We start from the raw sequence: 14484 nt of genomic DNA on the forward strand, positions 1-14484 counted from the left end.
TAAAAAAAGCATTTCAGAGAGGCAGAGTCTCTCAGCAGGGAAGATGGGGAGAGGTTCATCTCTCTGTGAAAGACTGCGTGGGAAAATAGTGCAAAAATTTAAGAATATTGTTGCTAGACCTAGAAGGAATTTGTGGATTTCATCATCTACGGTCCATATTGTCATAAAAAAAGAGAATCTGAACAAGTCTCTGCACACAAGGGAGAAGGAAGGAAACCAATATTGGATGACCGAGATTTTCGGGCCCTCAAGCCGCACTGCATTAAAAACAGACACAATTCTGTGGTGGAAATCATAGTCTGGGCTCAGAAACACTTCAGAAAACATCGTCTGTGAAGACAGTTCATCGCTGCATCCACAAATGCAGGTTAAAACTCTACCATGCAAAGAAAAAAAAAATCAGATATAAACATGATACAGAAGCTTCTCTAGGCCAACACTCATTTAAGATGTACCAAGGCAAAGTTGAAAACTGTCCTGTGGTCTGATGAATCAAAATTTGAAATTCATTTGTAAATCATGGACGTTGCATCCTCCGGACAAAAGAGGAGAGGGACCATCCAGCTACTTATCAGCGCACACTTCAAAAGGTAGCATCAGTGACGGTACAGGGATGCATTAGTGCACATGGCATGGGTAGCTTTCACATCTGGGAAGGAACCATTAATGTTGAACGATATATATAGAAGCTTTGTAGCCACATATGCTGCGATAAACCGCATTCTGCACATATTACAGCAGCATAGCTCCGTAGCAGAAGAGTCTGGGTCCTAAACTGTCTCATCTGCAGTCCAGACCTGTCACCCATTGAAAACTAAATTTGACAAAGGAGACCCTGAATTGTCGAGCAGCTGTAATCCTATATTAGGCAAGAATGGGACAACACTTTCAAAACTCCAACAATGGGTCTCCTCTGTCCCCAAATGTTTACAGTGTTGTGAAGAAGAGGTGATGCAAAACAGTGGTAAACATGTCCCTGTCCCAACTTTTTGGAGACCTGTTGCTGACATCAAATTTCAAATAAAGACATGTTTCTCATACAAAAATTACCTTTCAGATTCAACATTTGATACGTTTGTCTTTGGTTAATTGTCGATTAAATATGAGTTTCCATGATTTGAAATCTAGACAAACTGTTTTTATTGACATTTTACGTAGCTTTCAAACTCCTTTCGAAACTGATCTATACATTGTGTAAAAATACCTGCAAAAACATGAAGAGAGAACACAGAGCACTTTTCAGTCTAAAAGTGTCTTGTTCCAACCTTTGGGGCTGATTCTCAAAATCATAAAATAATGTTTCATAATCCAGCCCTCAAGTAAATGAATCAGACTGAGAAGAAAAGATACAAACATGTGGAGCAAAGTACAGAGTAGGTACCAAATATGCTGACACGCAACTTTTTTGTGCAAGTGTGCAAGTTGAACAATGTATGTGTGCAACCTTGTCCTGTAAAAATAGATTTACAGTACCAACCAATGTACATTAGACCAATTGCAAAATGCATAATTGCTATCGAGAGTTTCCGCAGTGGCAAGTATATATCTATCACTGCAACAGTTAGTTTAAAAATATGAATAGATGCAAATTATGTTGGTGACATTTGGGTTTACCAGTGTGACAATGATTACTTGTACTTAAGTGACTTTTAACAACAGTTTTATAATGCAAAATGCTTTGTTTGTTTGAATTTGTAAATGAAAACATGACATTAGAAACGTCATATTATTTTTAATTTATACAAAAATGTTAGGCTAATGAAAAAAAAACTTTTATCCCAATTCTTTATGAATGGTTTTAATTGCTAAAATGTTTTTTAAATACACTGATCTTCGTCTTTTTTCTAGTCAACTGACTATATTTTGTTTCTGGCATAGGAAGTGGGATCAATAAATGGGGCGGCACGTCGTGAGTGACAGCATATCAAAGATGGTTGAGACCCTTGTTGAGCAACAACCTTTAAATCCTGTTGACTACAAGAAATGATGGAAATAGGAACACTATGACTTTAAAATTCTTAAAACACATACTGTATATACTGTGTCTAAGAAAGTGAATGGCATGAATAAAACAAGCCAGGGAGCTTTGCAGGCTGCTTTTGACCCCAGTTATGGTGCAGTAGCGATCAGTAATATCAATATTGTATTATGGTAAAGATTAATGGTCACATTTTGTTGATTAACATTTCCAATCCTCAATCATGCCTGAGTGTCACACAGCTGTTTACTATGGTGATCACCATGGTGTGCAGATAAACAAGTAACAAATCTTAACAAGCTAATATTTAAATAGACACTTTAATGTCTTAAGTACGATGACAGTAATGCAGTTAAAATGTATGTCAAATATAAAACATATCCAAGGTGGGAAACTAAAAAGGGTGGAATTCAAGCATGGGGCTGACATTTGCTAGCTCCAGTCTCCCTGTGCATAAATGTATTTAAATGATTTAGTTTGTTTTTTGTTTTTTAACATTCATTCTTTAAAGAAAATGGATAACATTAGAATCTGTCCTTAAGGTTTGGCTGCATCCCCTCACTAACGTTATGGTCCAAAAAGGCTAATCAGAGTTTTATGGTGGTGTTGTGTCGGTAGGTTTTGTGCAAAACAACATGAATTAATCTTTTGCTTGCTCACTTGCTCGCTTAGTAGACGTATGTGCTGCGGAGTAACACAAATATGACTAACATCAGTGCATAAATTTGTCTCTTCCCCTTGTATTCTTTTTTAGCAGGCCTTCTTAATTTGCAAAATGAAAAGTAACACAAATTAAGCTGCGATTCAAAACTACCAGTGCACAAATATCGAAGTATAAGAAGCAATATTAAACAGACATTGTGCAAATGTATTGGTTTGTACATGTAAAAGCCTTTGCTGAAATCTCTCATGAGCCACTGAACACAATTGCTCTGCTTGCACTGGTGATAGTCTGGCACCCGATTGGCCGAGATAACCTAGACGTTAAAGTTAATCGACCAGAGGGAGGGCAGTTGTTGGGCGAACCAGGAAACATAATCCTGCCACTGGATAGCTTACCTGGTTTTAGCCAGTTAACTTAATTAAATTGGTACTTTTATTACAGCTTGGTAAAAAAAAAGGTTGAGTATTTGAGTCTCTGGAACGACGTGACTGTATGCAGAACTCAGTCCGTGTTTAGTGTCCGCTGTCTGCTGTTCAAACAAATCCTGTGGAATCCTTGTGTATTCTTCTTCTTGTTTCTCTTTACTGTCTGTGAGGAACTGTATTCACACACAATGTGCTTTAAAACTGTATAACTGTAGAATACATGTAATCTGTATTCTAGTTTACAGGATGCAACTATCTGTAATCATCGCAGAACAGTGCTGTATAAAAGGCTAACACTTGTATTACTTTTGACCCGTTGGATTTATTAGAGAAAAGATCAGCTAAATGGTACAAACATCCCACTGGCACTGATTAACAGTCATTTTGATGAAAAGTGGCATCAAATACAAAAGTCGTTGGGAAAAAACTGCATCAGGAAATTAAAGCAGACCTTGTAAATGTAAAACTGCAGGTAACATATTTGTCTGTGTTTATTTATATGATTATTTATTTCATGCTGTCTTATTTAATCACAAACTTTGGAGCTCAATAAATAGAAAGTAAAAGGCATAAAATAAAATCCAAGACAGACAAAGAAATGCCATACTTACCAGCATTTTCATGGTTTTAAACAACAGATAAGACAGTGAGGCACGACATGAACTGATATTGCTAATGATAAATAAAGAAACAACTGTCTGGTCAATCTTTTAGATGGATGTATTTATTACAAATCAGGAACCAAAGTCACCAACTTCTCACGTCAGAATGAGCCTGGACTCAGTTTAATGATTCCCAGACACACCATTAGTCAAATACACCAAATCTGCAATTTGAACAAGTTAACAAAGAGGTGGTATATTTGTCTCTTCTTAGCTCTTTGGTTTTCTGTATGAATCATAAATTGAAGACACCACAGTGAACTTTAATCTTCAATAATAGACAGTCTGAACCTTGACTCACATCAAAGGTTCCAATGGTCTTTTTAGGGCGCAGTTGGGCAAAATTTCTCAGGTGCCTCAGGTGTTTGTAGGTTGGATGTCATTCAGGAAGTCTTCTCCATAGTCAATCATCTTTTTCAGTGCGCTCAGTATCAGTGAATCAGTGTCGTCATCTGTCTCCGTTTCTGAGTGGTAGTTCTTCACCAGAAAGATGCAGTTCAGCGGAATACCCAGCAGCACACTCACATCTTCCATCTAAGTTTAAACAATATCACATTAAAGAAGAACTGAAATTGGATTTTTGTGCTAAAAAAGTGACAAACAATTCAAAATTACATAATTATATTATCACAACGCCAGTACAGATGCCAAGAGATTGTTGTGCTATTATACAGAGATGTAGAGCTGAATTACATTTAAAGCTACTTTGATGACCAAACTCAATTATGCTCATAATATGACTTAAAAACATACCTGCTTCTTCAGGTACTTGCTCTTGTACACATTTTTTATATCTTTTTTGACCTTTGGACAGGCCTCATCAATTTTAGTAAGAACAGCAACTTGGGGAATCCCTGCCAAAACAGAACAGAAACCAAGGCAGCCTGTTAATTTAGTTTTCTGTTGTTTGAAATTTGAAGTTGTGACACCATGATTACTTTTCAAACATTCACCTCTCTCACTGGCTGCTGCTCTGACATCCCTTATCTTCCTCAAAGACTCATCATCCAATATGTTCACGGTGTCGGAAGCAACAATACAAACCAGAACGTGAACTTTGTCATCCAGAGTGGGGGATTTCTCATAGTGGGGATCGCTCTCAGACAAGGGAGATCTGGCATTGAACTGGAAAAAAGTCAAATTGGTTAAATGATGGCTCACGTATGTGAACCGTTTCTGAAATGTTTTTCTATCAGTAAAAATATTTTATGGAAATTGATCACTTAGCATCAGGATGGCCCCCAAATACAACCCTGTTTCAAAAAAGTTGGAACGCTGTTTAAAATGTAAATAAAAACAGAATGTGATGATTCACAATTCATGTAAACACATATTTAAATGCATATAGACTGAAGAAAACATATCAAATGTTAAAACTGAGAAATGTTATTGTTTTATGAAAAATATATAAATTTACAACACAGAAAACATTTGGGAATTGAGGAGACCAGTTTCTGGAGTCTAGAAAGTGAACTATTGTCCCATTCTTGCCTGATGTAGGATTTCATCTGCTCAACAGTTCGGTGTCTCCTTTGTCATATTTTTCATTACATGATGTGCCAACTAGAGAGCCATGCTGTTGTAACACGTGCAGAATGTGGTTTTTGCTTTGTTTTGCTGTGATAAGCAAGTTCCTCCCTAATAGAGACGTTGTCTGAACGGCAACTTATGCTGCTCTAAAACCTATACATGTTGTTCAGCATTAATGGTTCCTTCCCTGATATGCAAGCTAACCATGCCGTGTCCACTAATGCATCCCTGTACCGTCACAGATGCTGTTTTTTGAACTGAGCACTGATAACCAGCTGGATGGTCCCTCTTCTCTTTAATCTGGAGGATGCAATGTCCATAATTTACGAAAATAATCACAACTTTTAATTTGTCAGACCGCAGGACAGTTTTCCACTTAGTCCATCTTAAATGAGCTGAAGCCAAGAGAAAGTAGCGGCACTTCTAGATCACGTTTATATCTGGTTTCTGCTTTGCAATGTAGAGTTTTAATCTGCATTTGTGGATGCAAAGATTTGTCCAATGTACGTACATGGTGCGATCAAATTCAAAAAGAACATATATTTTCCATAAAACAATACAATTTATCCATTTCGACATTTGATATGTTATCCTTGGTCTATTTTCAATTAAATATTGGTTTGTGATTTTCAAATCATTGTCATCTGTTTTTATTGACATTTTACAAAGTGTCCCAAATTTTGGGGAAATGGGGTTGAAGTCAACAGCTGAACAAGGACATTAGTCTTAGTCAACTAAGTTTTGATTTGTTGTTTAGGCTATGTTCAGACTTGCAGCCCACATCTGATTTCTTTTATGTCCTGATTTTATCCAGAATGATTTTTGAAAGTCTAAAAGGCAAAAAAAACAAAAAACACATGAACTGCGATTTTTGCAATCTGGATCCAAACCACATTTGGAGATGGTTTGAAATGTGTTTCCAATCGGATTTCTGGCTCAGATCGGCTTTCTTGAGTCACTCACAACTCGACACAGTGACGAGTTGATTTGTGGGGAGACAGAGGGAGCAGAATCTATTCCTGTGTTCCAATATCCATGCTACCATACTATTTAGTATGTTCAAGTTAAATTCATATAATTTATTTAAGTAACATCAAGTTGGGCTTGAACTAATCACTATTAATTGAAGAGGATAATTGTTTGTCAGGTACAGCCCTACACTGCACACTGTATATTCTTAATAATGTCAGGTGTTAACGAATGCAGTGATCCTACCTTGTAGCCTTCTTTCACGTGTCCCTTCATGGCCAGTTTGATGTCCTCCACACAAACTCCTCTATCTGTGTCCTTCTCAAGACCCATGGTGTCAGTGAAGACAAAAGGGTAAAAGTTTTCTGGTCCTCCTCTCTGGATTTGGTAACTTCTGTACTGTAAATTTAAAAAGTAGTGCCTGTTACAAAGGGCCACATATTACACATACTACTAACATCCTGAAACTCACTAGTTTACTCACGTTTTATCACTACTATTGTAATTACAATGTACAACTACCTAAAAAAAGGTTTTGAAAACACCTGGAAAAAGTTATGAAAAGTTTTGTATTTTCATGAAACGTCATCACGTGTCATCACATTAAAAAAAATGTTGCATTGTTCTAAATTCACAAATACAGTTAAAATTATTCATACTTTTTTGGTGAAGCTGTCAGCAGCGTTAGTTTCTGCCAAAGCTCGAGTTGCAATTGTCCCCCGTAAAGTACCGTCAACAGAGTTGATGAAGCTGGACTTGCCAGCACCTGGTGGTCCATGAAGCAGAATTCTCAGATGTTTGACCTCTTTATGAGGCTGATAATCTCTCACAAACTGAAGGTCTTTCTCTCTGTCACTGTTCATAAAGAAAAATTGGTTTTAGTGTGAACTTACAGCCTATAAATATATGATGCAAATTCTGTACATATTATATATACTTAAGCTTACGCAACAGACAAACACACAAAAAACACAACAAAAAGTAGTCTCAAAATGACAGTTTGGCACCACATCCTTAAAACTCACCCCCATGGTACTTTCCTCCATGGTTCCTCTGAAGCTGGAAAGCCAAATGCAAATGTTGGCATCATGTTAAAGTCACATTTAAAGTAAACAATGTGTTATCTGTTATTTTACCTCCAGGTTTAATCAATTTTCAGTAATATTTTACGTATCTTACTAGGAGGAGGAGGAGGAAGAGGGTCACCTTTGGATTCGGAACCTTTCAGAGTACTCCCAACGGATCCCATCACAGCTGAAATGAAATTTTTAAGCAACATGTAAACAGCAAACACCTTTTTACACAGTATGAATCATATTGAGCCGAAACAAATATCACCAGAATCTTTAATACTTAATATTTAAATGCAACATAACACTTATTTGAAAGTTTAAATTAACATCATTCCAGATGTTCCATTAAAAGCATGATGTAAACAGACTGTATCACTTTAAACCAAGGTGACTGTAGTCTGAAGAATTTACTTTCATTTTGTTTACTGTCTCCATCCAATAGATATAATTTTGAGAACAATTGAACATTATTTTGAGAAAAAAGAACAAAATAAGGAAACATTTTAAATAATAATTGAAAATCTAGGCAGAACAGGAAGTACTGTATGAAAAATGTCTTGAATCCTGAAAATTCATAACATTTCACTTCCTGATGGTAAATTATTCATAAACCACATTTATTATAATTCATGAGGAAAATTCTTACCTCAGCGGTTGTGCGTGTAGAAAGAAGAGATGGTTTTACTTCAGGTAATTGTTCGGAAATTGAAAAATTATGCTTTTTAGATTCCACCAAGTTTGTTATGAACACTTTGACAAATATGATTGGTATGACAGGAGCATGTAACCATCATGTGTTGGTATTCCTGAAGTGGTAAAGTGCAAACTCCAGGTTAGCGTACCTAAGAGTGTCCCGTAATGCTGGAAAGCTGTTGGTCTGTTTGCTGCCGTTTCCACTGATGTACACTGTGTGCCATCACACTTATATAAACATTTTCACTTTGGTTTATGATTACTTTTGGTCACGTGATTTCCAATAATTTCCTTCTCTGCTGGCAGTAGCTCAGGTACATGGTAACTCAGGGTGTGGTTGAGTGCATCACACTTTTAATCACAGCTTTTTACTTTGTACACTTCATATATATTTATTCATAAAAAAAGATTCACGCTGAAAATGTCTTCATGTCTTAATTGTTGGGTTATGTGAATAATATATCTGCGACATACGACGTTTGCTGAGCTGTAACACTGAGTACCTGTTTCTAAAGGTTCAGCTTGCATGATTGTAAAGGGAAAGCACGACTATCTCGAAGTACGATTCTGTCACGATTCAGAGCCGACAAACCGGTAACTGAACCTACATGCTGCACAGGTTTTTACAACCTTTGCTGTAAAATAGTTCAGTATGAGATGAAGAATAATCTTGACTTCCTTTTCAAACAGCTGCAGGAACCTTTAACCGTGTTACAGGCAGCTCGTGGATTCTCTTTATCAATAATACTGATAGTTTGTGGTGGCAAAGGTCAACAAAAAGAGCAACGGTGTGCTGGAAATCTGTAGCTGAAGACGAGATAAATCTGAAACAAGTGAAGGTGAAGCTGATAAGAGAGAGAGAGAGAGAGAGAGAGAGAGAGAGAGAGAAAGAAAGAGAGAGAGAGAGAGAGAGAGAGAGAGAGAGAGAGAGAGAGAGAGAGAGAGAGGAAGAAAGAAAGAAAGAAAGAAAGAAAGAAAGAAAGAAAGAAAGAGAATTAACTCACTCAGCACTATTTCCAAACTGCAGGCGACACACTGCGCTGTTGGTTGTTGTCTTTCTGGAGTAATCCACAGGATAGTTTGTCAGACCTGCAGTGAGACGCAAAATCAGGAAACATTGAACTTCTTCTGGAAGTGACGTGTGAATTTGAAAATTGAGCGTCTCTCACCCGTCAGTTCCCGTCGTGGGCTGCTGGGGGCGGAGCTGACCTGCCGCTGGACGGCAGCAGACGTGGGTGTGATGTTGAACGAGGCGTGACGCGCCATCTTGGCCTTTCGGAGGTCCTGGCTCGTCGCTGCCTGCGCGGCGTCGGGCCGACCGACGGCCGCTACATTCAAAGTGCTTCCTGTAGTCGATGATAGACGGACAGACGGACGGAAAACAAGAACTCTGACGTTGAATGGACTCTTTTACACCCTAAAGAAGGACGATGCACCGGAAGTCTCAGAGAACTCGGCTGCGGAGTAACTGTAGTATCGCCGACGAAGCGCGTCTTTAATTCTCACCTGCATTTCCAGAGTTGCCGAAGTCGACGGGGCCGAGCCACTTGAAGGCCGGCTTCCTGCCTCTCTCCTCTCTCACGTGGACCTTCTTTATGAGGTCCAAGCTGGTCAGCACGTTGGCGATGTCATAGAGACGCCGCACCTTCGCTGCAGACGCAGGGAGGGAACGTTAAACACAGGAAAGAGACGTACCGTCTTTAAACCGAACCGGCAGCTGCACCGCGTGGTGTCTTAGTTCTGCTGCGCGTCTTACTTTTGTACTTGCTGTGACTCGATGAGTCCTGACTCTCCTCGATGAGGATCTTCGCCGCTGCGTCCAGAGTCACAGTCTGAGTTTTGGACACCAGGAACAGCATGACGAACTTCTGGCTCATGATGCGCAGAGATTTGTCTTTCCTGTTGTTACCAGCTGCAAAAACACACAGAAGTAATGTTTATTGTACATAGATGTGGTGTAAATGAGCTCTCTTTGTAGTTAGGATTCAAACCCAGACTTAAAAGTTTCATAGTAGTTTTACCTTGATCTTAAATTTCAAACATTTCAGAGATGTGGAATGAAACCTGAAACATAAATGTGGTGGCGGGGTGTGGTTAGCTCAGCTGCAGGGGGTGGAGAGTGAGAGGAGTGGCTCAGGGAACGGTGCTGGGAAGGGATAATGAGCACAGCTGAGCCGAATACAAACTGATGAGCACAGCTGAGCTGGATGTGGACTGATGAGCTCTCCCCTATAAAGGGAGCAGGGAGAAGGAGGCTGAGGAGGAAGCGGTTGCATGAGGATGTTGGTGTATGGGCCGGGCAAATAAAAGCATTTTACACCTGAACGTACGACTGAGCATGTCATCTGTGTCCAGGAGAGACCCCGGTAGCGCCAATCTTGCTACAGTGGCACCCAGCGTGGGGGCATGGACACAGGTGAACAGCAGAGCAGAATGCCGACGCAGCCGATCGTCGTGTTAGGGCAGATGCTGGGCGGGATCGCAGCGATGCAGCGCGATCAGGCGGAGGTGAACCGCCAGCTCCTGGGCGCGTTGCAGGCCCAAGCCGAGCGACAGACCCGCACCTGGGAACAGCAAGTGGCCCGGCCAGCGGCAGCCCCACCGGCGCCAGGACTGGCGTCCTTCACAGGGGTGGCCATGCACAAGATGACGCCGGCGGATGACATACAGGACTTTATGGACATGTTCGAGTTGATGGCGGAGGCGTGTGCCTGGCCGGCGGTGGAGTGGGTGGTGCGACTCCTGCCTCTCCTGACAGGGGAGACGCAGACAGCGGCTCTGGGGCTGCCTCCCGGGTCCAGACGACGGTACACAGACGTGAAAAGAGTCATTATGGACCGGTTGGGCCTGTCCCCGGAGGACCACAGGAGGAGCTTCTGGGAGGCTAGGCTGGGGCCCGGGGACCGGCCATTCGCCTTCGCTCAGTGACTGAGGGACTCGGCGACCAGATGGCTGCAGCCGGAGAGCGCCGGAGGAGCGCCGGCAATGGTGGACAAGATCGTGGGGGAGCAGTTCACGGAGGGATTGCCGGCCAGGACAGCGGCATGGGTCTGCTGCCACTTTCATCCCAGTGGGCAGGGGGATGGCGGTCGGCCGCAAGCTGCAGCCCGACCGATTCCTGCGCAGCAGAGGAGGATCCAACAACCGGGCCTGGCTTGGGCCCTGCCAGCTCCGCAGGCACTAACAACCCCCAGGTTCACCGATCCCACGTGTCCGGCCGGCCCCGGCACCCTTCCCAACCTGCAGGGGATTCCTCAACCACCAGGGCAAGAGTGTTGAAGGTGTGGGCAGCCCGGACACTGCCGGAGGGAGTGTCCATTAATGGAGGCGGGACAGACGGTTCGGGTTGCCGGCCCTCCAACACCCTCCCCCGGTCCAGGAGCAATGTATCGCGTTCCGGTAAGGATCCAGGGGGTACACATCAGGCGACAGTGGATTCGGGCTGTATGCAGTCGCTGATCCACCAGAGCCTGGTTCGGCCCAGGGCATTGATGGAGGCATCGTGGGTAATAATTAAGTGTGTGCATGGGGATGTTCACGATTATCTGGTGGTGGCTGTAGAAATTAGATATGGGGGAAAAAAAACATAAAGTGAAGGCTGCGGTTAGCTCCCGCCTTACGCACCCCCTAATCTTGGGGACAGATTGGCCCGGGTTTCATAAATTAATGGGGCAGTGTACGGGGGTGCGTTCATGACTGGCAGGGACATGCGGGATGTGTGCTGTGCTCAGCGGTGACGCGAGGTTGTCCGACGCTGCAGAGAGGGAGGGGGAACCAGCGGAGACTCCTGTGGAAACTCCACTGGTTCCCGAATTACACTCCATGGAGGATTTTCCACTTGAGCAGTCTCGGGACGATACTCTACGCTTTGCCTTTGACCAAGTGATAAGAATTGATGGTCAGCTGGTGCGCCCTGACGCAGCACCGTCATACCCGCACTTCTCATTGATTAGGGACAGACTGTATAGAGTGAGTCGTGACACTCAAACAGGTCAAGAAAACACCCAGTTGTTGGTGCCGAAAAGCCGTCGGGAAATGATTTTCCAGGCGGCTCACTCTAACCCGATGGCTAGCCACATGGGATATGAGAAAACTCTGGACCGTATAATGGCCCGGTTTTAATGGCCGGGCATCAGGGGGGATGTGTGCCGTTGGTGTGCATCTTGCCCGGCGTGTCAGCTGGTGAACCAGCCGGCCATTCCGAGGGCGCCTTTACGTCCTCTACCCTTGATGGAGGTCCCATTTGATCGTATTGGCATGGACCTCATCGGGCCATTTCACCGGAGTGCACACGGATATCACTTTGTGTTAATTCTGGTGGATTACGCAACACGATATCCCGAGGCAGTGCCATTGCGCAGCATTTCGGCAAAGAGTGTTGCGCAGGCTCTGTTTCAGGTCATCTCCCGAGTGGGAATCCCGAAAGAGATTCTGACTGACCAGGGCACCCAGTTCATGTCACGAACACTGAGAGAACTTCATGGATTACTGGGGGTTAAGTCTATTCGGACCAGTGTTTATCACCCACAGACTGACGGGCTTGTGGAGCGTCTGAATAAGACTTTAAAATCCATGATTCGTAAATTTATACACGACGATGAACATAATTGGGATAAATGGCTTGATCCTCTGTTGTTTGCAGTGCGGGAGGTCCCCCAGGCCTCGACGGGATTTTCTCCCTTTGAACTGCTGTTTGGCAGGAAACCACGAGGGGTGCTCGACCTGCTTAAGGAAAACTGGGAGGAGGGTCTGAGCTCCAGCAAAAGTGAAATTCAATACGTCCTGGACCTGAGAGCAAAACTCCATATACTGGGTCGGATGTCACGTGAGAATTTGCTCCAGGCCCAGGAGCGTCAACAACGGCTGTACAACAGAGGGGCCAAGCTGAGGCAATTCACACTGGGAGAAAAGGTACTTGTATTGCTTCCTTCTTCCAGCTCGAAACTCCTCGCCAAGTGGCAAGGGCCCTTTGTGGTCACATGGCGAGTAGGGGACGTTGACTATGAGGTGGTGCGGTCTGACAGGGGCAGAGATACACAGCTCTACCACCTCAACCTCTTAAAAGCATGGAGAGAGGCGGAGTCTGTTTCTCTGGTGTCTGCGGTATCTGAGAGAGGAGCTGGGGCCAGAGGTTCCAAAGTCCACCAATCCTGCCTCGCTCCCTTTCAACGCCCATCTCTCTGGGACTCAGAGAACAGACCTTGCCAAGTTGCAGAAGCAGTTTGCTGATGTGTTCTCCCTCCTGCCAGGACGCACGAACCTCATAGTGCACAACATTGAGACGTCTCAGGCGTGACGGTGCAGTCGCGACCCTACAGGCTACCTGAACACAAGAGAAAAATTGTTCAGAGAGAATTGGCGGCTATGCTGGAGATGGGAGTAATAGAAGAGTCCAACAGTGCCTGGTGCAGCCCCATTGTTCTTGTTGTCAAGAAGGATGGATCTATTCGATTCTGTGTGGACTATCGCAGGGTGAATGATGTGTCACGATTTGATGCGTACCCGATGCCCCGGGTCGACGAACTCCTGGACCGACTGGGCACTGCGCGTTTCTTCACGACACTGGATTTAACCAAGGGCTACTGGCAGATTCCTCGCTCGCCAGAGTCCAAGGAAAAAACGGCCTTCTCCACTCAGTTTGGATTATACCAATTCACCACACTTCCTGTGGGCATACATGCCAACATTTAGGTTTTTCAAAATACAGGAAGTTTGTTCTTGGCAGGGGGTAGTGGAGGGTGTGACGGGTATCGTACAGTATTTGTATTTTTCTTAGTGTCAGATGTTGTCAACCATTTACATCTGGTTGCTTCTCGTCTACTGTGCTCACGTGGCATTTTAATACAATTGAATTCCGAATAAACTGCTGTCATTGACCTATTTTTTGAGCGCAAAGAGATCAAACCAAAAAGTCATGGAGCAAATATAAAAATGCAGTGAAAAGGACGACTTGTAACTTTTAGGGATCTCTTTGAGGTGCAGCAGGTTGAGAGCTCCTCTGTCATCATTAACATTCTCCCAACTTATTGTGCCCTCTGTTTATCACCACCCAGATGGTGTTCAACCTTTATGAGGGGTTTTGTAAAAACAGATCAAGTGTCTGCAGGTCTGCTGAGGACCAGGATGTAGAAGCATCTGTCATCCGTATGGTAATAGAAGTAACCGACATGGGACAGATGGTGTTGTAATAGTAAAGCTGCCTTATAGAATTCTGCATGATGGTCCCTGCAAAAAGGGCTGTAAATATTATGTGAATGTACCATATATTTTATAGGACCAAAATATGCTTCAACAAAAGGAATATGTAGATAGAAATAATCTCAAGTTGTTTTTTAATATCATATCAAATATTTATTGGAGCGACATAGGAGCAGGGGACCACTTCGTTGTCACTCATGGAAAACAAAGTTGACCTGACCCATCAAATGTCATTTCATGTCAGCCATATTGGCTAAAAGCCCAGCAGCCTCTCGACGAAGTATATCAATTA

The 14484-nt window shown here is 43.0% G+C and overlaps 2 protein-coding genes across 2 annotated transcripts in view; both read right to left on the minus strand.

Annotated features, from left to right (window-relative positions):
* Nucleotides 1-3775: 3775 nt before the first annotated feature.
* LOC138202713 (interferon-induced protein 44-like) lies at nucleotides 3776-7315 on the minus strand. The gene is made up of 6 exons (XM_069156972.1): nucleotides 7254-7315; nucleotides 6888-7083; nucleotides 6475-6627; nucleotides 4683-4854; nucleotides 4483-4583; nucleotides 3776-4263 (listed from the first exon to the last, which is right to left on the minus strand). Exons 1-6 carry the CDS (start codon nucleotides 7313-7315, stop codon nucleotides 4087-4089), a joined length of 861 nt encoding a protein of 286 aa, XP_069013073.1. The 3' UTR covers nucleotides 3776-4086.
* Nucleotides 7316-7430: 115 nt separating this feature from the next.
* Nucleotides 7431-14484, minus strand: part of LOC138202714 (transcription factor E2F7-like) — a 29406-nt gene continuing 22352 nt past the window's right edge. The window contains 5 exon segments of the mRNA XM_069156973.1: nucleotides 7431-7482; nucleotides 8999-9083; nucleotides 9164-9340; nucleotides 9501-9644; nucleotides 9751-9906. Coding sequence (XP_069013074.1) covers nucleotides 7431-7482; nucleotides 8999-9083; nucleotides 9164-9340; nucleotides 9501-9644; nucleotides 9751-9906 — 614 coding nt within the window.

This window comes from Embiotoca jacksoni, unplaced genomic scaffold (genome assembly GCF_022577435.1).
Source record: "Embiotoca jacksoni isolate LCO1_2020_lvr unplaced genomic scaffold, fEmbJac1.0.p SCAF_21, whole genome shotgun sequence".
NCBI lineage: Eukaryota > Metazoa > Chordata > Actinopteri > Embiotocidae > Embiotoca > Embiotoca jacksoni.

Excerpts from the sequence above, each read along its gene's own strand:
- LOC138202713 (XM_069156972.1), bottom strand. The coding sequence starts at position 7,315 with ATGCCAACATTTGCATTTGGCTTTCCAGCTTCAGAGGAACCATGGAGG. Across the intron at positions 6,628-6,887 it reads CTGACAGCTTCACCAAAAAA|TACAGAAGTTACCAAATCCA; the intron begins GTATGAATAATT and ends TTAAATTTACAG. Across the intron at positions 4,855-6,474 it reads ACGTGAAAGAAGGCTACAAG|TTCAATGCCAGATCTCCCTT; the intron begins GTAGGATCACTG and ends ACTTTTTTCCAG.